The following is a 25,931-nucleotide window of genomic DNA, read 5'->3' on the forward strand; positions in this document are numbered from 1 at the left end:
AATCTCTACTATTTCAATTTTCACCATATATTTATTTAATAAATTAAGAAATATATAAATGTTGTATATGTTGTATATGTAGTCATTGTATTGGCTCTTAATGACAAACAAGAACATAATGTTAAATCAGTCCTATCAAGGCCATATTGGTATATACAAAGAGAATAATGGATAAAGATAATGAATAAGGTTTAAAATCTCAAAGTATTAACCTTTTAAAACTAGCAATTTTCAGTTGCTGGAGGAGAGTAGCCAAATTAAACATCTACTTTTCTGAATTTCACTTCCCTATTTGAGATTCTGATATACTTCTTTGTTAAGAGCATGCTTTCTAGTTCAAGTAAGAATCACTGCTGAGTGAATCACTGTCACTAACAGGAGAATGCTGTATCTCAGGCATGCTGAAGTAGGGGAAAAATAAAAGGTCATGTATCAATATCTTGGAACACACATCTTGAATAACTGAAACAATATATATATATGGTTAAAAAATATACATGTACATGTATATAGCTAGTACCTTTTCACCTCTGTCAATAAGAACTTAAGAAAGGAAAAGGTGACTTAAGAGTTAACAAGACGCTTATTCAAAAATACCTTCTTTCTACTTATTATCAAGAGTTTCAGCTTTGAGAACGCTAAAAATAAAATGTCTGCTACTTGGGAATTTGTTTTTAATACAGTTGGAATGCAAATTAGTTATGCAGACCAAGGTTAAATTGTGACTGGAAAACTATTAACTTGGGAGTCAAACTTTTATATGTATTTCTAACACAGGCTACCATAGAGCATTAGAAAACTAATGCAGACAAGAAATTTCAATGTGTACATTTAATTTGTAATTAAGGAAGGGAGGGAGAAAACATATAATGGGCAGTCCTGGATTTAATGAACAAATCAAAATGAAGAAATCAATAAGTGAGGCACTCTGGGAGGCAAAAAGGTATTGAGAACAAAAAACAAAAAAAAACCATTCACAAATGCCTGTGATCAAACAGTAACAGAACTCAAAGTACTTGATAAAACAGATTTAGGTGAAAGATAAGAAATACCTAAGTGTCATATACCACAGAAATGGCAACTGATAATTTTGCAAAAGAAATCTTTGCTTTCTGTGAGCCAAAAATGACTTAATTTCAGTAATCCCTAGGTTTTCATGACCATAATTCACTACCTTTTACATTAAAAGAAATAATAATTGAATGTGCTAGTAGACTACAACCAAACCTCTCCACCCCAACCACAAAACATTAAATACTATTTTAAAATACTAGAAGGGAAGGCGAAGTACTAAAATAGATGAATAATGAGATCATTTTGTCCTTAAACATAATCAAAGAAAGATTAATTTCTTTATCTGAAAAACTCATGTTCTCTATTAGCATCATATGTTATATGAGGACTAAAATCTTCAGTGGTTTGAGAAACTTATAAGACTCTTCATGCATCTGCATAAAGCAATGGGCTATCTAAAGCAGCGGTCTCCAACCTTTTTGGAACCAGGGACTTGTGCTCCTATGAGAATCTAATGCCTAATGATCTGAGGTGGAGCTGAGGTGGTGATGCTAGTGCTGGGGAGCAGCTGCAAAGACAGATGCAACTTCGCTCACTCACCGCTCACCTCCTGTGGCCCAGGTACTGGGGGACCCCTGCTTTAGATAGCCCATTGCTTTATGCAGATGCATGAAGAGTCTTATAAGTTTCTCAAACCACTAAAGATTTTAGTCCTCATATAACATATGATGCTAATAGAGAACATGAGTTTTTCAGATAAAGAAATTAATCTTTCTTTGATTATGTTTAAGGACAAAATGATCTCATTATTCATCTACTTACGTACTTGAATAATCTTAACTAAAACCCTGAAGAAAATAAAATATTTCTGTTACAGAACTCGCATACTGAACAGTAAAGGAAACATAACAATACCAGCTGAGACTGAGAAGAGTTGGCATTTATTTATATGATTTCCTTAAGGCGATTATACAGACATTAGTTTTCCATATCACTTTCCAAAACAGAAATATCTATTACTCACTGTACTGTCCACTGCTAGTTTGGTAAATCGGAGTTGGCACCGTTACAGTGGTGATGGCAGGGGCTGAAGTCTCTTCTTCAGACTTCTCTTCTTCAATCCTTGGTACTCCCGGTGCATCAGAAGATAAGTCATTCAAAATTTTCCTAGAAAAATAGAGAATTATAATAATTACAATAAAAATAACATTTATTGGCTAAATAGAAATAATAAGAAAATATCAGAAAACTGGTAGAAAGCTGCTAGTGCTTAGGACAGAAGTTTAAAATATAATAATTTACAAGAGTAAACTAAAAAAAGACCAGGGATCTGTGTCAAAATGAAATCACAGAAGGACTAGAATAAACATAGTTGAATTTTTCCTTAACCTAAATGTAAAGAAAGACTGTGATTCAAATCCAGGTCCAAGTAGAGATTAATAAAATCGACTACAGAAAAACAAGATTCTTTTGCATGGCAAAGAATACCAGAAATTAAGTCAAAAGATAATGAATAATAATAGAGAAAATATTCACATGTATTACATATAAAGGGCCAATATCCCTGATATATAAAGAACTCTTAAAAATTGAGGGGGGAAAAAAGATCAAAAACCTGATGTTCAACTTTCCAACTCTCAGACTAGTGAAAATAAAAAAGTATAACAATATATTCTGTTAGCAAAGCTGTGAGAAAACCCTCTCTCTCATACACTCATGCTGGGAGTATAAAACTTACATAACCCTTACAGAAGGAATTTGGTAACATCAACCAAAAGTAATTGTATTTACACAACAGTCTTCTAAGACTTTACCCTTAAGATATACTTCCAACAGTACAAAAATACATATGTATAAGGTTATTCATGGTAGTGTTGTTTATAACAGCAAAATACTGGAAACAATCTATATGCCCACACATAGAATGGTTGAATAAACTATGGTTCATCCAGATAATGATACAGCATGGTATCTTTTGTATAAGAAAGTGAAATAAGAAAATAGACATGTATCTGCTCATCTGTTCAAGAAAAAATCAGAGGATAAACCAGACAGTTTAATGAGATTCGTTTTCTACTGGGGGTGGGTGGGAAAGAAGTAAAAAAGATAGAAGAAATGAGGAGGGGGGGCACTTCTGAGTGTATGTGTAAACATTTTTTGTACAATTCTGACTTTTAGAACCATGTTAACATTTCACATATTCAACACAAAAGAAAGTATCAACAAAGATGGGGAAAATTCTAAAAATAGAATACAAAAACAAATGAACCTTGCCATATTTTCAAATGAATAACAATCACAGAGGAGAGGAAAAAACCCTAACTCTACTATTATCTCTTTAAGTATTTCCTTTCTCTCAATTTCTCCTCTGGAAATTCTATAAATGTTTCCATTGAAGCACCTCACTCTATTCTCCATGACTTTTCACATGTTTTTCACATTTTCTACCTATTTCTGCTCTCCATTCTGAGCTATATTCTCAGTTCCCTTCCAGTTTACCAGTTATCTTATCAGTTACTTGTATTTAGTTTATCGCATTTATTGGTTAGTCATCATTGCTTTTTAATTCCCTGGTTTGTACTTATCATTTCCAAGATTTCTTACTTATTCTTTTCCATATCTGCCTGTTCTCATTGAGTAACTCTTATTCTTATTGTAAGGATGATTTTCTCTCCTTTATCTCTTTGCAAATGAGAAACATAACTATTTTAAACAGCTTATAGACAGATCACACTGCTCTAGAGCACCGTTTCTCAAACTTCGGCACACAAAGAAACACTTAAAGAACATGATATACACAGACTACTGAGTGTCCTTTCCAGAGATTCTCTAATTTATTAAGTATGGGGAAGGGGTCCAAGAATTTGCACTAAGCAGATGCTAACTTATCAATTTGCTCTGTGGACCATAGTTTGAGTAATATCGGTTTTTAAAGCAATGTTTTTCAAACTGAGATCACAACCCATATATAAGCCTGAAAACAATAAAGCAGGTTATAGCCAACATAAAACAACAAACAAACAAAAAAAACCCAGCTGAACATCACACATAATGGTGAGTGCTGCTTTGTGGAACTTTTGCTTCAGACGCCTACACATGGTACATGTATGTGTATATCTGTAATATGCACACACACATATAAACTCATATATTTATATGTGAATGTGTAATTGTATAAATATACAAATATGTGTAATCGTGTGTATGTATATGGAGAACTATAAAAACGTATTTCTTCTTGTGAATTGTTGTGTAAAGAAAAAAAAAGTTTAAAGGCTACTACTTTAGACCTGCAAAAAAATCTCTCTTTTGCATAAGGCCAGTGATCATTCTTAGCCTTCTCTTTCCAGTTTCTCAAATTGTTGCTCCAGACCATCTTGGTCATTCTCCCCCTGGAGATATAGTTCACTTTTTCTTGAAGTACATTCCAGATGTGGTCTTAGCAGCAAGATTACGAAATTTGACCCTTGAACAAGAGGGGGTTAAAGACTCTGACTGCCTGAGCAGTTGAAAATCCTATATAACTTAAGTCAACCCTTGAACAACATGGGTTTGAATTGCGCAGGTCCACTGGAAAAATCCACCTATAGGTGGACCTGTCAAGTTCAAATCTGCATTTTAGTTCAGGGTCAACTGTAAATCCTTTACTTAATTTAGACTCTAAGTTTTTACCAATGTAGCCTTACCATGTATATTGGCTTTTTTGGTAACCATATTTCATCAATGATAATTAAAGAACATAAGTATCTTTTTAAACAAATTTATTCAGAACCCTATCCTCTGAATAACTGATTTTAAACTCAAGTTCAGAAACTTTACAATTATCACCAACATTTCACCCTATTTGTTTTAGTCTTTCCCTGTTGGCTATTATGATCTTTCAAAGTAATTATTTTCCCATCCATTGGGATACTTATCCCTTAAGGTTCTGTCATTTGTAAACTTTATAAACATGGCTTCTGTTTTTCAGGAAAACTGCTGGTAAAAATACCAAGCCAGATGAGACTAAGTGAGAGCTCTTCAATGACTTCCTCTGGGTATAATAAATTAATCACTATAAAGCTGGGCTGTTCCAATAAAAACCCATCTTACATTATCAATTGATACCCATTTCTCCAACTTTACAAGCATATCATAAGTAATTTATTAGAGATATTGTTATAATAATCAAGACATAGATAAAGGCTAGGTTTCAAGAATTCATAAACTTAAAAAAAAATAATGATAGCCCACCCCCCCATGGAGGTTTGATTGTAAGGAAAGATACTATAAAGTAGCTCCTTTTCTACATATGTGTGGTCTCAGGCATCTATTTCATTATTAATAACGGTGTTATTATTTAAATCATATTTGCTGGGATATAGGCTACCAGACAATTTAGGCAAATAAGAAAGATATTTTTCTATATATAGCTTATATTTTATAAGGTGTATAGCTAAGATTTGCCTACAATTTATACACAGACAAGTCCACGTGGCTTGTTTTATTAAATACCAGGTTGGATCTGCTTCAGACCAAATGCATCATATACTAACATGAGATATACTTCAAAGACAAAATCTTAAAAGTAGCTATATTAAAAAAATTATGAGTATAAATGCATAAAACACATACTTGGTAACATAAAATTTATTAAAATTTCAAAATCAACTTATTGATATTTATTAGGATTCTTAATTAAATTGTGAGGATAGAAAAAGGACTGGCTTAATAGATGAGTGGGGAAAAAAATTAACTATCCCTTTGAAAAACTGAAATATACATAAAATAATTCAGACTAATAACAAAGAAGAATGTTACACATTTGAAGTTTATTAAACTCTGAAGTAAACTAATGAAGCTTTTAGAACTGCTCTTCCTGGAGGTTTTGAATATGGAGCCAATTTACATATATATAAAAAATGGTTCTGGTTCATCTTGGAGGCAACGCATGGACCAGGCAACTTCTATAGCCAAATACAAAAACTACAGTAAGATGCCCCTAAAATTAGTGGATATCAGCAAAGCATCATCCAACTATTAAATTAATAGTTATCTGCTAAATACTATGGCACAAGAAATGGTTTGCAAATGTGTTGCTAAGCAGATAAATAGTACAGTCTAAGAACTAACACGTAATTAGAAAATGCTATAACCTTATCAAATGTATTCCAAACTTTTTAACAGAAAAGCAGCAGCCAGCATAATCTATAGAAACAGAAGTAGAAAAAAATATCAGTGTTTATCCAGGACTGTTCAGAGTAAGAAGTACTCTTATTCTGTATGGTAAGCTTCAATTTATTCTGAGAGAACTAACTCAAAATGAAGATAAATAAGCTATATGGTCCTGAACTAAGCAGATAATTGGTTTTCCAACATCTATGATTCTAAAATCTTTTAATTCTTAAATTCCTTACCTGTAGGAAGGCCTCCTTGAAAGAATTTCTCTTCGTTTTTGAGAATCAGTTACACTATCCACTGACTCCTGTGAATCTTCACTTTCTGCAATAGTTGAAATCTAAAAAAAGAAAAACTTTATTTTGATAATCAAATTTAGTCCCCATAAAATTTTTAATGAATTTTAAAAGTCAAATAAAAAAGGACATATATAAAACTTTATAAATGCTTCAGTAGATAAAAAGTCAGTTTTTATGGGAGGTAACTATACCAATCACTCTCTTCTCCCTTTAACTTATTCTACAGAAGTCAGAGTACCTAAAAATTTTGTTAAAATGAAACTTCTGTGACACCCAAATTCAGCTTAATCTCTTTCGGGACTTCATGTAATCAATCCTGAATGCATCAATATTACCTGTCAGTTGTTTTCTTACAGTTAAAAGAAAACTGCCAAGTAAAATAAGGTTTCTGACATAACAGAAAAAATAAATGAGTAAATATTTGGCCATAAGTTATATAGTGACTATACAAATATTTTCCTTTCCTATTATGTAAATGCTTGTGAATATATTTCCAATTGCACAAATAAGAGTGGTGATCCCTGACCACGTTCCTGATGGTTGTTTGAAGCAAGTTAGTAAGAAGCTCTCTGCTACATATAGACATGTTTTAAAGTTGGCATTCTATTATTTTTATTAAACAAACACTTAAAGAACTGTGCATTTCTGGAAGTATTCTTGGACAGAAGAATAATGAAGGTACATTTAATAAAGGTTTTACATGGGATAATAATAGCAACTAGCATTTACTGAGAACTTACTATGTGCCAGGTGCTCTGCTAAAGCACATACCTATGTTCTATTACTTAATACTCGCTAATAGAGTAACATTAGGCACTGGATAAGAATAATTATTATATTCATTTTATAGATGGAAGAACTAAGGCACAAAGAATTTAAGTAACTCAGCTGAGTCACAAAGCTGGGAAGTAGTGGAGCCACTGTCAATACTCGGCATCTCAGTTTTAGACATCCTTACAAGCATCAAAGTACTACTGGTTCCAATCTCAAACCAGTTTTGACAGAAGCAGCAACCCAGAGATGTTTTAAGACCATTTTTAGACTAGAATTCCATTCACCTAGGCAAACTTCTCTGTCAAATTTACACTGCCAAGTTTCCCTAGTTTACTCAACAGGACACTCCTAGTTTTTGCTGAACTAGGTGTGCATGACGCTGTCAAGAGTGAGAATTAGATTTAACCAAGGCAAAAGGGTCTCTGTGGGTTAGCTCCAGGTCAAAATTTATGGCAATGGCAATAAGAAAAAGTATATTCAGAGGAACTTGAAAAATCCTAAAGGTACCTTGTATGTGGTCTGAGCCTAAGGGATATGGAGAGTGGGCCCTCATTTTGACAGGGCTGTGTGATATGCACTCACTTTATAATGAAATTAGTTAAACCTAGTGATGCTTCAAAAAACATACCTACAATAAAGTAATGTCTCATCCAGACACTTTAAAGTATAAGAAGCACAGTCTTAAAAGACCTAAGAATTAACAGGAAATGTTTAAAGAATCCAAAAAAGACAGATAAAAAGATAGCTAGGCTGAATTTAGCCTGTTTCTCTATAGAGTAATAATGCTACAGCTACTGCTAAAGGAGCACATACAATAATTTCTCTCCAATTCGTACCTGCTGTAACTAGCCCACTCAGCATAGTCTGCAGCCTTTCTCATAGATGTACAGCACATGAGGAGCTGTGAAAAGCCCTCAGCAGGTCAGAATTTCAAGGAACAAGACTAAACTCAAAGTGAACAGTACTATAACAAGTATTTACCATCATTCATACTTCTCAGGACCTTAGTTCTTCTACTTTTCTTTCTGCCTTCTTCATTTGACCCTCATCCTTACAATCTTTTAAGGATAAACAGTAACTTGGGCACACTCTCCCAAATTGAAAGTCATGAAAACAACTGTAAAACATGGTACATAATCCATCTACAGGACAGTTTTGAAATAAAGTGAATTAATGTTGCTTTCTATATATAGTCATTGTTTTTTTCCAAAATCAGTGGATCTATTGCTCTTAGTAGAAAAGGCCCCAGTTCCTCTGATCTAAAAGATTTTATCAATTCAGACAGAAGGTATTAATTTACTACTATATAGTAATTATTTAGAACTATGAAGCCAATTCCTATGGATTATCCACCAAAAATCAAAAAACAAACAAACAAAACCAAAAACACACACTGGAACCACATTTCTGAGACTAATAAAATCATATCAAAATCCTTCTTATAAATACTAATATAATTTAATATATTTGTTTAATAGACTTAAAAATAACCATATGAAAAATTATATTCCAATTTTAAGTATCATAGACTATCATCACATTCCAATGACAGAGCCACTTCCTCTGGGTTTCACTTCCTGTCACCTCTTATAAATCCCTTTCTGGCCTCCTTCAATAGGTCTTTAACCATGGCCACTTATAAGTTAGATTTTCAAAAAGCCAAACTATCACTTACAGACGTAAAGTTTGAGATCTATGGTTTTTAACTTCCTTTTATTAAAAACCCATCACCCGTTTATGTGTGAGAAAACCTTCCTATTTTGACGTTTTTTGAAATTTCAAAATAAAATATCAGGGAAAACCAAAGCAATGGTAATATTAGCTGTTTTCTCAAACTCCACTTGGTCCTCTGGAAACTTAAGTATTTTTCCTGGGTAGAGTTCAGACTCATAGTTTAGATTTTTTACTCACTGGATCAAGAAGTTTATTAAAAGGTTAGAGTAATGATTTCTAAACTCTTTGGACCTACAGCTCACTCTTATAAAATTAAGCAAAATTTACATAAGTATATAAATTTCTTATTTGTAAATTTTAAGTGTTATTTATAAAACAATAATTTTTAAAGAGATAGATCAAGTAAAAATATTAAAATGTATTTGTAAATTTATTAAAGATAAATCATTTAATTTTTCATAATAGTTTCATAATTTGCTGTACTATGCTTCCTCAAAAATCATTTAATATTTTATAACAGTGACTAAAAAAATCTGATTCTAAGCCTGGGATTTTGAAATGTGATTTAATACCTGCTCTTGTTGAAAAAGAGATCCCTGAGATGTAGATATAAAAGTAAATGCATTTTTTGGTGGGGCTTATTAAATAAGCATTTTTCATTTTCATCTGCTTTGTCAACTGCTGTGTGCTAATAAAATGTGTTATGCTTTCACATTTTAACAAGTAAGTTCAATAACTATTGAAACTAGAGAACTTTTGAAAAAGTTTAGAAAATTCTATTTCTGGGATTTTAAAAGTACATATATTTGAGTTTTTAGGTGGCAAATTGTTTGCAGTTAAGAAAAAAGTATGGACACATTTCCAAACTTCCATTTTCAAAAAGCTCTCTCCACAGCAGAAGTTTCTTTCAAAAAGCAGTTACTCTCACATGCTTTCCTAGAAATAGTTGAAATGAAAAGTTTTTCAAAAATTTGTTTTTTACATTTGTCTTATGTAAAAAACACATAAGTAACTCACCCTTATGTTAGATAGCTCTTAAATACTCTGTGCTTCATGATAACCCTTGAATCTTTATGTTGCACAAGAGATTTTTACTATGGATATCATCACATTACGAAGTACTGTAAAGATTCTATCAACGATTTCATCTCTAACCACTGTCTCCCTCGCTCACTCTATTTGAGCTACATCTCCTTGTTATTCCTTGATATGTAAAGCATACTCTTATTTCTGGGGCTTAAATTTGCCTTTTTATTATTTCTATAGGTTAGCCTTCTTCACTGCCCTGTGCTCACCATGCTTCTCCGACCACTCAACAGAAAATAGGACATCCTTCTCTGTGAATCATTCTCCATCCCTTTTCCCTGCTTTAATCATCTTCCCGGCTCTTATCCTCGCCTGATACATTTTATTTTTTTATGGTCTCTCTTAGCTCAAATGTGATCTTCATGAGAATAGAGAATTATTATTTGTTCAATGTTGTCTTTCAAAGAACCTAGAATAGTGACTGGCACATAGCATGTGATAAACAAAAATTTATTGAATGAATGAATGTAACCATTTAAGTAACATAATCCATAAATCCCCTGACATGTTTAACCTGCATTATATTAAAAATATATCCAAAAACAACAAATGACAAGTGAGGATGCCACTGTTAACGTCAAAACATTTGTGTCACTCCATTTTGGGGGATTCTCACATAATCTGTGAGATCTGGCTCAAATATACACTTCAATAGAATTAGGGTACCAACATCAAGCTATATATAATTCAGCTTAATTTCTAGTATTCTTAGATGAAAAAAATATAAACAGAAGTCTTAATATATTATTTTCACACCTGAGAATTGTACCTTGTATATTTTGGTAATGTTATTCTAGAATACTAATATTCTTCCATCTAGAAATGTGAGGGGCCATTTTTCTCCTTGTTTGACTACCCATTCTGATATAAACTATCTAGTTATTAATACTAATCACTGTTAATCTGCTGAAGTGATCATTAAAGTTCTGTAATAGATTCTCCATGGTTTAGGCCCTTTAAAGAAAAAAATACTACATTTGTGTCTATACTTGTAGAATTTATGCTTTCAATTATAAGCATAGCTCCCATTAATGGAAAAATGTGTTCTTAAAACAGTAAACACATGTCTATAGTTAATGACTATATAACCCCCTAGGTCTTTATTATTACTATTATTGCCACAAAGTAAAGATTAAAATGAAGAATATAATAAGTAAATATTATATATTATAACCAAAAATTATAACCTTAAATCTTGTGGCTATAATTTTGGTAATTATAAGTGAAAAAGAAAAAGTAAAGATTAATGTGAGGTTTGGAATCTCGTTTCCTGACTGGCAGGTTCTTTCCACTATTATCAAGAGGAAGATATGAGTAGGGAATAGTAATGACACAGTATGGAAAATAGTAAAGTAGCATTCAATGAAATAAAAACTGAGGCAAAGAATAGGAGACTACAACTGAGTTAGTGTGATTCCACAGAAATCAAATTCTTTGGTCTTTACCTGGACAACAATGTCTCCTATTTGGTAACAAATTTTATTCCCAGTATCCTTCAGTATGGAAATTCATATAACTAATGATTTCGCATGAAAACATTCTTTTTTTTCCATTAAGTATTCAAGCAAACCAAAAGCACAAGGACAGAATGAAGCAGATATGGGTTCACAGCATCTTAATACCCAGTAGTACAATGTGGCTGACAAAACCAAATACGTCCTTTCAATGTTAACAGAATACGTCTGGAACAAAGGAGGCACTTTTCTCCTTTACAAATATCAGTCTTGCTACCATACTCAAGAAAAACACAACAGCTTACCCATAAGAAGGTAAGATGGTGATGAGAAATCAAAGCTACACCATATAATAAATGGCTGAAGACAAACAGGCAATTGTTTAGTCTAAATTTTTTTTTTTTAAATGGGAAGGGGGCAGGAAGTGGGGGATAGGAAGTGGTCCAACAGAAAAGAAGTGAAACTTGCTCAACTAGTATCTGAGAATAGAAATGGGTCCACCAGGTAAAATTCTGGTTCAGTTCAAGGAAAATCTTTTAGCAATTACCCCTAATCATAAATTAGTTACCTCAGGAGATAAGAGTTTCTTTCCCCTGAAAGAGTTCGAGTAATACTGGACTACCATTTGGAAGAGGGGAGAAAAGATATTATAGAAAAATTAAGCAACAGATTAATGGCTGGTTAAGAAGTTTGGCTTAGACCTAGAAGATCTCTAGGATTTTTACTCAAGCCTGAATTTCACGTTTACAGAGAAGGGAAGGAAAAGACAAAGAATAATTTCTCACCTTCCTTTCTAAAAACAGTTCTCCACAAATCTAAGACCTAGGACTCACCTGAGTTCCGGAGAAAAGTCTTTTTAAGTCCTTACAGGAAGACTGTGAAGCAAAAAATAGGAAATGGGAGGCTTGGGGTTATGGCCTACTTGAATGATCATTCAAGTCTTTTTTCTTTTTCTTCAATAAGCTCATTGCAAAATGTAGTGAGCTCTAGGTTTTCCCTACAATTAATTAATCACCTTCAGAAGTCTATGTGCCTTTAATTCTTTTGGATCCAACCTAAAGAACAACCTCTCCAAAGACTAAGATAACGTGCATAGTATAATCCCCAACTCTTAAGGTAGGTATGTTTTCTGAATATATCATTGTTTCAACACAGCTTAAACACAGCTGGTGCTACGAATGCTTTATGTGATCTCTAAATTCAAGTAATAGCTTAGGTAAGGTTATCAATCAATTTTTGACAGAGTTCCCCTCTCCCCCTACCAGTTTCATGTTTAGAAAATAATTACAGTCATTATTTTTGTGCCTCAATTTTCCTTAACTGAGGTACATCTGTCTTACAGTCTCTCCCAAACATTTCCACTTTATCCCATGTACTTAATGATTTCCCCTGATCAATTATTTTTCTTCTATAGCTTAAGGATTTTTCATGTAAGTCTGTTCTTGTGTATATGTGTTCCTATAATAAGGTGACTATACAGATGTAGCATATTCCTTTACTGTAAAGTAAAATAAACTCTGAACTAGATATGTTCCTATTTTCATAACTAATAAAAGGAGAGAGATATGGCTATAAACAAACAGTTATAAAAAAGTAGATACAGAACTTTTTATACACATACCTGAACTGTCTGGACTTGCGGAGACTGAATAACTGATGGCTGGGCCGCCTGAATAACTCCATGGACTTGAACTGTCTGCCCATTGGGCAGCTGTACTAAAGTTACGGTGGGAGCAGATGATGTTGCATGAGCTGCTGGCATAGATACCTGTGGTGTTGAACATGGAAAAAAATTACCATCACAATACCTTTTTGAGAGTACTCATGTTCAATTTAAAGCAACTTTTTAGCAGCAAAAAGATGCCCTTTCTGCTAGATAAGCACTTCATTACTGTAAAGAAACTAATGATTAAATTTAATCGTCTTAAAAAAAAAAACAAAAAAACTACAAATGCCTCCCCACCCTCATTTTTCTTCAACTCTTCCCAAACGACAAAAACCAAAATACTTTTGAATGTTGTATCAAAATATGTAACACAGACTTCATCTGAACACTAAATACCACTTTATTTGTATGGTGCTTTATTTACAATTTCACGCATGCTTTCATACCCTATTTCTCATGTTGCTCTTCGAAGAACTCAAGACTGAGTTAATAAGGATTAACTCCATTTTAGAGACAGAAATATCAAGTGCTCAAAGAGATTAAGTAATTTACTGAAGGTCAACAGATACGTTAGACTTGAAGAGTCTTCATAATATCATGTGTTAACTAAGCCATGTTCTAAAATATAACTGCTCTTAGTTTAGAACAAATATACATTTTATAATATACAGCACAGTTTCTATTTTAAACTAATTACAAGTATACTTTTCTTTAATGAGAAAGTATTAACAGGTATTATAATCTGTAATCTGCTATTCCTACCCCCCAAATAAATCACTACACTGGTAATAGTTCATATTTTAAGAATTTATTTTCCTTTTGAAGGCATAAAGCAGAATTGAGAAAATATAAGAGAAACAAATTTTCTTCCTGAAGCACAAAGAAGGCTATTTTATTGAGTTGATAGCTAGGTACAAAGGGCTTTTATGTCATTCATGTCTATCAGATGGTCTGTATTTTTCCTCTGTTGTACACATTCAGGGTAGGGATTTTATTTGTTCATTTAATAAACAGTTACTAACTAGGTACCTATGTGCTGAGAACAATGTTAGAACTAAAACTACAAAAATGAGAAAGACATAAATCTTTGCCCTTAAGGAAATTATTGGGGTATACATGTGAAGAAATGGGGAAAAAGAAACCAAATGAATATAATTCAGTGAAGTAATAAGGTTTGTGAAGAAAAAATGAACACACTGAGGAGAGCTTCCCTAACCCACGTGAGAGGAGGCGAGGCTACCAGGGAAGAAAGTGAATCTGAAATAAAGAATAGAAGTTAGGCACGTTATTATGACTTGCAAGGGAGAGGCACAGAATTCCGGGCATGTGTTAACCAGCACTGGAAAAGGCAAACAGTGCGGTCTATACATGGCAGAGAGGGAAGATCAGCAGTCAACACTACTGGATCACTTAAGTGTATTACTATATGATGTAGGAAGCGGGAGGAGACGAAATAACAGAGGTATGCACGGGCTACACAGGCTAGTCATGAAAATTCATACATATATTAAAGAACTTGCATTTTACCCTGAAAAGATTGGGAAAGGCACCGAAGGGCTCTGAACTCCTGAATATCATAATGAGGTCTGCATTTTAGATAGATCTCTTTAGTGGCACTGTGAAAGATACTTATTTCAGAGGAAGAAAAAAGTAGAGGTGAGGAGACTGAGAAAGCCTATATATTAGTAAAGGTAAGAGCATAGTGGCCAGAAATAAAGCAGTAATTGTGGTAAGGATGTGGATGAGAGATGTGATTTAATGAGAATTCTGGAGGCATACCAGAAAGGGCTTTATTAGTGACTGGCTGAAGGAGGTGAGAAAGAAATCAAAGCTATCCCATGTACTTCATATTTGGACGAGAATTAGTAGATTACCAACTGAGACAGAGAACACAGAAGGAGAAACTAACTATTCATGGTTGTGGTGTTGGTGGGAGATGATAGAACTGATCTGATATTTTAATTTGCAGAGATGTTTAGCAGGCAAGTATTTGACTGAAGTTGAAGGGAAGATCCCTAATGAAGGTAAAGTTTAAAACTATGAGCTTCCATCTTTGGACAGTCAGGAAGCTCTTCCCTATTAATCATTTTCCCTCTGACCAATATAAATCCTGCTTAGTTTTACCTGGTTCTCAAAATGTGGTCTGTGGACTACCTCCATCAGTGTTACGTAGGGTGCCTGTTTATAAATTCAGCCTAGACTATCTGATGAACCCATGGATACTTTCTCCTACACTGAATCACAATCTTAAGTTATTCAGAGTATCTCATCTCAGTTCCATATAAAAACTCTTCTAAAATTTGAAGTAATTATTATGCCCTCTTCTGAGACTCTTTTAGGGTAAATATAACAAGCTAACTCAATGAATAATCCCTTTCCCCCCTGATCATTCTAAGTTTATATGCCTCCTTCTCATCATAGTTTATAAAATACAGATACATAAAAATAAGATAAAAAATCACATATTCTTACCATTCAGAGCTAATTGCTTAATATTTTTGCTGTAGATCTAGGCGTTTTGCTAAAGGTACATATATACATTCAATTTTGATAACACTATCATGGAATCTATTTTATCTTTTGAATCCATTATAAATATCTTTGCATTCCATTAAGTCTTTGTTAATGGCTTTAATGGCTGCATAATAATAAAAATTATACGGTTTACTTAATCAATTCCTTATTATTGTATATTTAGGTTTTCAACTTTGCATACTGTAAGAAGCTCCAACTATCATCCTTTTAATCAATTCTTTAGTTAAATTCATAAAAATTTATTCTTGGGAGAGTGTGAAATCTTGCTCCCTGGCATATGTCATTAGTTTGGCTCAAATAAACTCTTACGAAAATTAAAAGAAAAAAAAATTCTCATAGTCAAAACTAATATTTTTTTTTCCATTCCAACAGTAAAATGAGACACCTCATCGTTTTAAGATTATCCCCCCTTCACTAGTTAGGCTGATTGTGTTTTTCTTGTTCATTGATCAAATCACAATAATCTTGGATTTGACAATTTCATTATATTTTTCTAGTATTAAAAACTGATACAAATTAACAGGTATCAGAATTATGAGAGAAAATTATGTCAAAAATGTATGATGTATGTATTAAGGACTTGGAGAGCCAGTGAAAACAGATTCTGTAGTTGGGAATAAAAAGAACAAAAAAATATACAAATGGGAACCAGCTTTTTCCCCTAACTGTCCAAACTCAGATATCACGTCACCCTGTTTTTAAAAGTCGTTAAGTGCTAGAGGACTGCTTGATAATAACAACGCACTGAACGTGTGCATATAGTTTTGCTCCTTCCTGAAACTCCAACTAAACCTCATGAAATTAATTTTGTTTTTACAGGCATAATCACACCGCATAGGAGACTGGGAAAGAATAAGAATTTTGAAGGCTGGAAAGCAGATGGATGAATAGTACTGAACTCAGAAGACCTCAGAAAGCTAACTCGTGAGGCAGGGAAAGCCTGATTTGCACCGCAAAATCCTTACTGAGGTTCAGGATCTAAGACTCTCTGGAAAGTGGAGTGAAAGGAGACACTGAAAATAAGAAAGGCTGGTTAAGAAGCAATTAGATCTCCTCCTCAACTCCCTGTGGGAGAACAACTAATGTATCCCACACTGACGGAGAAATGGAGATTTATTTTCTGGACAGAAGGTCTTTTGACTTTGATTGCCTAACACTGGGCACTGCAAGGGCGGAATACTAAATCTCAGTCATCTTCTCCCTTTTGGCTCCTAGGCCTTTACCATATAAGCAGGGTATTACCAAAGCTTTCTTTGGGGAACCTGACCAACATCAAGGGGCAGAAGACAGACTTAAAAGATACTGACATTGGGAATGCCACAGTCACCCTAAGTAAAGCTCACAACTCATAGATATTAGGCCCAAAGAGGTTCACAGAGCTTCCAATACAGCTTTTAAACCTGAGCAGACAACCACATATTAGTAAACATTTGAGGAAAGCTTTGGATATGAAAGATGGAGACCAGAACAAATGGAAGGGGAAAAAAAGCTATACAGAGGAAAATCTATGTGGGGAGAAGAAAACTTCAAATGAAACAAAATCTAATTAATACTCTCAGAGATAAGAGAAAAATATTGCCTTTGTGAAACATAAACAAGATGTTATTAAAACACAAAAGGACTATTCAGAGAACAAAAGGTACTCTTAGAAACACTATAGCAGAGATAAAAATTTCAACAATTGGGTTGGAATGTGAAGTTGAAGAAATCTCCCAGAAAGCAGAACAAAAAGATATAAAAAAAAAAAAATGAGAGAAAAGATGAGAAAATTAGAGAAATAGTCTTTAAGTATAACTTCTGGATCACAATGATCCTAGAGAAAAAAGGAGAAAAAATATCGTCAACCAAATAATTTAAAGAAATTCCCCAGAATTGAAAATATGAGTTTCCATTATACAAGGGCCCACCAAATACACTTCGGTGGATGAAAAATATCCAAATTATGGCCCTAATAACCTGGTAATAAAATAATGAAGCACTGTGAACAGAGACAAGATTTTTATAAGATACCAGACATACAAATGAAAACAGATTTAGCCTTTTCAAACAGCAATACTAAAAGTTGACTATATAGATCAATGCCTTCAAAATTTTAAAAAAAGCTTTATCAAGAATTCTTTACCCAAACTTGTTCAAGAAATCACGAAAACATGCTTTACTACATCAAGAACACAAACTCCACAAGAGGACAGTAAGGGGAAGGAATTTCTAGAATGACATTATTTAACAGGCTTAGAGGACAAACAGACCAAGACAGAATAGTGTGACCCAAGAAAAAGATATGTTGAGGGTCATCACCATCAAGATATCTGTTGGCTGAATGCTTGGGTCAGCTCAGATTCTTTCCTGTGCATGCTTTCTTTGACCACATACTGATGAAGTCCTCCTTGCTCTCTCCCTTGCGTTTCTGCACCTGCCTCTTCTAAGTACACTGACTTCATCCCCAAGTGTCTTCTACTCCTGTGGGGTGGAGATTGGCCCAGACACAGAGCAGCCCACTCCTTTTGACTATATTCCTGCTAGAGGCCCAGTTTTTGACCCATACTTTAGCTCATTGTTGTTTGCCCTCTATTTTCCAAGACCCCACTCTTGCTGAGTGACTCCCCTGGGGGAGCTTTAAAACTCTTTGGAAAGCTGAAGCTCAACATCCCACAGCCTCTGCTAGCATTATTTTCTCCTGGGAGCCTTTATCTGAAAATATCATATTCTCTTACCCTACCAGGTTTATGTTTGTTTTTATATTAATCACCTTTCTCACTCATACATATGCAAACAGTTGTTAATAAAATATTTAGGAAAAAATACATAACAACAAAAATAAGGATGAGACTGTAACCTTAGAGATAGAATGCTTCAGACAAAAATAAAGAATCATGAATTATATGAAAAAAAGCAGTTATCACATTAGGTTTTCTTCCCTTGTTTAAGAGACAATTAATCTACCCATCATTTAAAATGTAATTATTTCTGAATCATGTTGCTACAAATAGCACATTAGTGTTTGACAATACATTTTTGTTATTACTGAATACTACTGTTTCTAAAATTAGGCTAATAGGAATTTTGATACTCTGCTTGTTCTATGTAGTAAAAACTAAATTCTCTTGTCTGAAACATATTCCTCTTGGAAGAGACACAACTTGGAATCTCTCCATGTATTTTATACCTGGGCTAATGTGGCAATCTGTGGCTGGGCTTGAACTGTCATTTGCTGGTTTTCAGGTTCTGTTACAGCTGCATCTCCACTCTGCTGGTTCTCTGCTCCAGATTCCATGGTCATTTAGTCACCTACAATAACATGGAAGAGTGTTACAAGCACTACAGTGCTTTGTGATTTTGTGACTTTAAAGGCAAATTTCAAGTTATGAATAGGTATGTGATGGTTAGGTTAGCAAATGCACTCAGAAATCTAGTTAAAACGTAATGTAAACTGAATTATAAGACTTCCCCAAATTTGCTGAACTGTAGTTTTCATTCCTTAAAACAAAAAACAAAAAACCACCAAAACACCTTTTTTCCCCTTGCTATTTCTTCCCAACGAGATAGTACTCCATCTAGATGTTAAGTAGATATAAAAAGGGATTTCTCTCTTCCATGAATCTCCACTGTTAACAAGGGGAGGAGGGATGACAGCATAGTTGTAATTTTTCAAACTGTACCAATCAGGTATAGAGAAAGGGTACAGAGTAGAAGTGAGCTGATGACAGGGTCTATAAGATACTTTCATGGTACCTCCTAAAGGGTGTTATTCGCTTCTCTTACGAGAAAGAGAAATCGTAAACTACTTCTATAGGAAATTATTGGAAGTATGACAAAATCAGCCCAAGTTTCAAGGACTCAAATTGCATGTGTCAAGATTGAAAGGTGGGATAAATAGCCACAGGGCCAAATTACAAGGCCCCAAACACTGACAATGTGAGTGTTCTGATTCTGCAACACTGCACACGTTTGCACACATGAAACAACTTTAAAAAATTGTAATTGCAAAATTTTGAATAATAAAGGCTGATATATTTTTTACTTTTGGGGCCTGCTTTGCTAAGGGCTTAGTATTTGTTGGGTAATCTGGCAGTAGTTGGCAGAAAAAGTTAAGCGGAGGGCAGGTCCTAGCGGCAGCAGTTAAGAAGAGGTTAGAGAAATTTCTGATCATGTGTCAAGTACTCATGATGAAAAGGATTACTTCTTACTGTGCTACTACTGTTACCTTTCAGAGCTTAGCATATTACCTGTCAAAGTGAATTTATTAACAGTAAGGACTACCTATAGTGATTCCATAAATAACACAAAACCCCAATACTCTTCCAGAATTTATTACATAGATTTATTTTATAACTCTGAAATTGATATCAAATTTTCACTGATCCTATATGATACTACAAACCATCAGAATGTATCATATACTAATTGATTGTTTACAGAGTTCTATAAAAAAAAGGTGTTTTACAAATGACAGTTAAAAATGAAAGTAAAAATATCTCTGGAATATAAATAATTTAGAAATACAGACTCCATGACATATATGACAAAGAAAAAGGTCAAAAGACCTGACTACACAATTACTTAAAACATTCATATGGCAAAAGCCACCAAGACAAGTGCACAAGGAGAAAATATCTGCCATACAATTAACACAATAACACCTAGAATATGGAGAAAGTACTAGTCAATAAGATATGGTCAAGGATAGTCGCTGTAGAATTTTTTAAATAATAGCAAAAAAGTGGAAATGAGTATTTACCATTAGAACCACTAAAAAGATCACAGCAATAAAAAATAATTAAATGTGTCGATTACGTAATGACACATAAAGCTTTTCAAGACTGAGTGAAATGGCAAGTCATGGAACATACTGCAAAACAGACCCCCATTTACGTTAAAAACAAGTAGAGCAAATTGTTGTAAAGGTGTATGCATGGAAAAAGAGATGCGAAGTTTTACACTAAACTTCCCACCAAGTGATAGCTCTGAATAGAGGAAAATTGGGTAGAAGTAGGAAGGATGACTTTCACCTTACTTTTTACATATTTTTGTATTACTCTTTTTTTCTTTCTATGAGCAAAGATTCAGTATTACTTGTATGATGCAAAAAAAAAATTAATACCAGAAGTCATGGATAAGATTTTGAAACTATGAACCAAAATCTGCATTTCAACTATAACTGAGATACTGCCAAAAAATTTTTTTAATCCTATTTTAATGAAATTATCATTTTTATTTAAATTTTGCCTAAATTGTTTACATTTCCAAACAGTTAAAATAACCATTTTAAAAAAATTTATCAAATAGCTTCATTATCACTTGTGATAATTCACTGAGCTGTGTACTTATAATCTATGTTCTTTTAAACTAAAAAAAAGACATCAAAAGTCACAGAAAGCAACCTCAAGAGCAAAAGTTTATATATCCTAAATGTTGTGCATACTTGTGGTCTGAAAGAAAATGGCACGTGAAAGGAAAAAAAACCCCTAATCTTTACAATAAGTAAATGAATCCATTTGAGGACAGTACTGAGTCAAGTCAAATAAAAATGGAAACCTATACTTTTCTCCATCTCCTCCCCTAAGCCATTTTTAATGAAGATAAATACAGATTTATCATCGATACCTTCTTTATAGACAGAGTACATGCAACCATTTTAAAAACTTTATTGCAAGCAACATTTTTTTTTAACCTATGCTGTTGTCCATGGTTTCACTTCACCATTTGATTAACAGCAATCTAAGGCATGTTGCTTTTGTGTTTATTCTAACACATCCAAAATTCTTAATTTTTTTGAAATTTAAGGTATAGGGCATCATTACAACTTTTTGTTTTAGAAATTAATGACTATATTTTAATAAGGGAACAAAACCATTAGCTAACATAAATAACTTATAGCTACAAGACACGCTCAAAACAGAAATGTGATTTGTATCCTTCTTCCTTCCCTAACTAGATCATATTCTTTCTAAACTGAGAGCGCTTCAGTATATTTCATTCATTCAGACTACTAACATTTTTTCGGGGGTGGGGGAGGCAGCCTTCTTAATTTTTGTAACTCTTAGCTTTCAATCACTGGAGCAACAAATGTTGTCTTTCATCAGAAAATTCCGGCCTTTCTCAAAGTGGAGCTGAGAATTATTCAAGGAAGAACAATCTATATCAGACAACAAACTCACTGACTCAACTGTAACAGACACTATCCTTCCGTTTTCACTTGGAAGGTACTGAAATAGTAGTCATCCAACTGGACTAAACTAGCATTTGATGTGGGTGTCTTAATTCTGGACTTTGAAAACTTGGTTCTTTTTGTTTGTATCTTCAGGTGGGAAGAGATGTTATGGTATCATATGTACAATCTTTATGTACAATCTTTCTTTTTCTTTTTTTTAATAGTAGCTCTCTTATTATTTATTTACTATTTTAATGGTGACATTGGTTAACAAAATTCAGTATGTTTCAGCTGTAAATCTTTATTTTTCTACAACAGAAAAATAACCCAGCAGTAGTCTAGCCAGCAGTACAGTACGCAGACAAAGGATCAATTAACAAAAGCAAGACATGGATTTCCAAAGTTGTTTGAAGAAAGGAAATTCCTAATTCATTACACAGATCAATGCTTTGAATAATACTATAAGGAAACAGTTCATGTATATATGAACTGAGAGAGAATGTTCTATAAATATTGGGCCTGAAACATTAGAAACAGAATGAATCTCAGAAATCACTGAAAATCTAGTATGAGCTTGACGGTTTTGTGATTCTTGTTCCTCCAATAATTCTCAATTTAAATATTTAAAATTTGGGGAATTTTGATTTATCCCTAAATATTAACATAATTCTTTAGAAATTATGAATTTATAACAAATTACAAGTGTCATGTGTAAAGCAAACAAAAAATTTGAAACCAATTCAGAAAGATACATACCATTTTGCTATAATAGTCTTTAGAGTTTTACTTCTTAATATGAAAAATAAAAAGCAAAGTGATTCTGTAGTATTATTCACCCAATCTTGAGGGAATCAATGCTGCTCTAAGTAGCTGGGAAAACCTAACACTTGGTGGAAAGCTGGATCTGTCACCAAGTGGTTGCTGGACCAATCAAACTTTTTGTGTTTCAATTTCCTCATCTGTAAAAACAAGGGAGATGGATTAAAAGATCTCTTTCTATTTTAAATGCTCTGCTCCTCGGAACTGACACCACAAGATGTACGTACACACAATTATGGTCACTTAATAATATATATAATATAATACAAGAAATTTGTTACTATATAGTAATGTATATAATAAAAGGAGACAGATTAATAGGTCATCTAGCCTTCTGAACATGAGCAAATACAGAAATATTACATTTATATAACATCTTGATAGTGTAATACAACTTGAGATAATTAGCAATACTTTTTGAAAATGCTACTAGATTATTATTCAATAAAGATCCTCTCACATGAACAGTATCTCCTTTACTCATTATATTACTCTAGTTACAACTGTTGTTATAGTTTTATAACAACATAGTATTAAAGTTTAATAGTCCCTTAAGTTTCAAAGAGGATAAAGCAGTTCTCCTTTCCATCTTAGAACTTCAAGAAATTTATTTGACTAAAGCTGTATTGCTTTTGTGTCCTTTACACAGTAAAGATAGTTGATATTTAACAGTTTAAAATGTAGTTTAGATAAACATCTCAACAAAGTGTCAAATGAACGCTTCCATGACATTTAAGAGAAGAGAATATGTTCTGCAATAATCAAGACTGATGGAGTCCCAGAGTACTGTGGATGAATACAGTATGGATAACTGTGGGGAAAATAACTCTTTTGATAAGAAAAATAGGAGAAAAGGCTTAAACTATGGTAGACTTAGAGAAATGGTTGAATCTATGGCTGGTGTCAGATTCTGACAGAAGCAAAGAGAAAAGAAATAATAATGCAGAATGGTTACTTCAAAGCAATCAACAACTAGGGTAAAATGAGAATATGAGAATGATGTCTCTTTAAAGTAAGTTATCAGGTTTTTATATGACAATGGATTTTACTTCTACTCCATATAGCAATATAACCTGAGGGAATTCACTAGTGAATAATTTACTTTTCTAAAACCAACAATATTTTCAATTTGAACAGTTTATATACATTGTATTACAGTATCATATCTGAGCACTTATACATCATGCACTATTCAACTTACTGGGGATAAAGAAATAAAAGTTTAAAAAATTTTCCTTTGTGAATTTACATGCAGGAGCAGGTAAGAGAAAGTGAACAAGTAAATGTATAACAAATCAGATGGTGAGGAGTGTGTGAAAATAAAACTGGGAAGAATGTTGGAAGGATTTTCAGTGTTATAAAAGCTGACCAGTGCAACCTTCATAGACTTAAAGTAGCATTTAAATCCACCTACTTAGCACCTATAGAGAACTATACACCAAGTCAGGGACAATTTTTTGGCAGCACTACTTCCATATCTATCCTTCTCTACTGAGTTAACTAAAAGCTCAGCAAACAAGAAAGCAAGCCCAAATCAGTCTGCTAACAATTGTTAAGCAAAAGTAAAGAATGCTGCAGATCTTCACCTTGTTCTTTTTCCTAAAATATTTTGACCTTTAAGAAGTGCCCCAGTCCTTACAATCCTACATTCTAGTTCAAGTTTATGAAAAATAAACCCATCTCCCCCACAACCTAGTTTACTTTTTAATCACCTAAATTTATGACCAATTTAATCCAGATAAGGAGACTAAGTATTCAGAGATATGAACTGTGAATTTTGACTTTGTAGAATGAATGCATTCATGACACAACATATGAACACATGCTGATTTTTAAAAATGACATTAATTGTAAATAAGAAAAAAACCTTCCCCTCCACCCTACACCAAGTAGATTCTTCCTGAATTCATTTACCAATCCAAAAGTCCGGGGATTTAAGAAAATTATATAAGCAGAAGTCTTAAGCCCACAGCATAACCATTGCAAAAGGCACACTGGAGCACATGATTTTATAACTAAATGACTATTCTGTCATACTCATATGTATTACCAAAAATATTTTGTAGAAGTATACCTAGAAACATCTATGAGTGATACATTATACTTTCTATGTAATTATTTGGTTAAGTGTTATTTAGTTTTAGGATATTATAACTGTTTGAAAGCCTTGTTAACGCATTTTTAACACCTTCCACATGTCTTGATTAATTTTCTGAAGTGTTATGCAAAATGTTCAGGTGCTACACAACAGACTTCAGCTTTCCAGGAACCAATAACTATGCTGCACTGTCTCTTTCCCTTTATTTTCCATGTACAATTTTTTTAGGTTAATAACCTGGAATACTTGTCATTTACCTTTATCATATGTCCAATCTAGCAGAAGTGAGATGTATGCAATCATACTGAAAATTTAGCAATGCTCCAGGTTTCTGATGCTAATAATAGAATTTTGATATTAAATACAGTACATTTTCACTGAAACCTGATAGGAAAACAGCATATTCGAATATTGTACATGTATACATACATGTCAGTATGCGTATATATATGTACACACACACACTACTCAATTCAGCACACATATCAACTATAAAAAAACTTGACACACCCTAACAAAATGGGATTATATACATTTTTAGAAAAACATTAACAGGCAATGTGATAAAATATACTGGTATCTTTATTAAGCTAAGTAAATTCTGACAGTTTTCAAAAATGGTTTCTTTGTGTTCTTACTAATAAGGTTTTTCTCTCTTAATTGGAGGACAAATCGATACCTCTGCCCTAGTCGAGATATTAGAGGAAGGCAAGAAAGTTATATATGAAGTTAATTCTCTGTGATTTGAATGAAAACTTAATCGTTTATAAGACAGACAAAATCTTGAAAATGTTTTTATAAATTCTTTGTATTAATTGTAAATACCAGTATAACCCAACCACTACTATGAAAAAAGGCAGCCCAGCAAAGAGGAATCTTTTCAACGTTATTTTATGAAGTTATATAAAGTTTATACCTGATTTATTTGGTTATTGCGCTGAACTCGAGAAAATGCTTTAAATTCAATCTTTATATTTTACAATTTATTTCAGTTTTTGTGATTACCAGTACATTTGAATGTTCTTTTTAATGTTATTTTAAAATGTAGAGCTTGTGCTATGAGAAAGATACTATCCTCAAAAAAAATTGATAGAATTGAATCAAAAAATATTATTTGATTTATAGAAATGTATTGCATGATTTATGACAGACACCCTAGAATGTGACTAATTCTATAGTATCTTTCAATAAGAAAGCCTTAGTC

At 33.1% G+C, this 25,931-nt stretch overlaps 2 protein-coding genes across 12 annotated transcripts in view; one reads left to right on the top strand and one right to left on the bottom strand.

Annotated features, from left to right (window-relative positions):
• The window catches only part of METTL21A (methyltransferase like 21A), a 57,371-nt gene extending 37,692 nt beyond the window's left edge, over positions 1 to 19,679 (top strand). The window contains exon 4 of the mRNA XM_016135056.2: positions 16,479 to 19,679. Within this exon, the coding sequence (XP_015990542.2) occupies positions 16,479 to 16,546 (68 nt within the window). The 3' untranslated portion in view covers positions 16,547 to 19,679. The remainder of the gene's footprint in view (positions 1 to 16,478) is intronic.
• Positions 1 to 25,931, bottom strand: part of CREB1 (cAMP responsive element binding protein 1) — a 57,019-nt gene that overhangs the window by 20,570 nt on the left and 10,518 nt on the right. For 4 of the 11 annotated variants that reach the window (XR_004955762.1, XR_001595651.2, XM_016135050.2 and 1 more), the window contains exons 2-5: positions 18,826 to 18,947; positions 13,080 to 13,226; positions 6,411 to 6,511; positions 2,039 to 2,181 (exon numbers count right to left, since the gene is read on the bottom strand). Coding sequence is in view for 6 of the 11 variants with exons in the window: in XM_016135050.2 (XP_015990536.1) it covers positions 2,039 to 2,181; positions 6,411 to 6,511; positions 13,080 to 13,226; positions 18,826 to 18,939 (505 nt within the window). In the remaining 5 variants the exon portion in view is untranslated. Of the gene's footprint in view, positions 1 to 2,038; positions 2,182 to 6,410; positions 6,527 to 12,291; positions 12,334 to 13,079; positions 13,227 to 18,825; positions 18,948 to 22,566; positions 22,770 to 25,931 lie in introns of those variants that run through there. The other 7 variants (XR_001595649.2, XM_016135047.2, XM_016135044.2 and 4 more) reach the window with 4 other exon arrangements.

Source organism: Rousettus aegyptiacus, unplaced genomic scaffold (assembly GCF_014176215.1).
Source record: "Rousettus aegyptiacus isolate mRouAeg1 unplaced genomic scaffold, mRouAeg1.p scaffold_m13_p_2, whole genome shotgun sequence".
Lineage (NCBI taxonomy): Eukaryota > Metazoa > Chordata > Mammalia > Chiroptera > Pteropodidae > Rousettus > Rousettus aegyptiacus.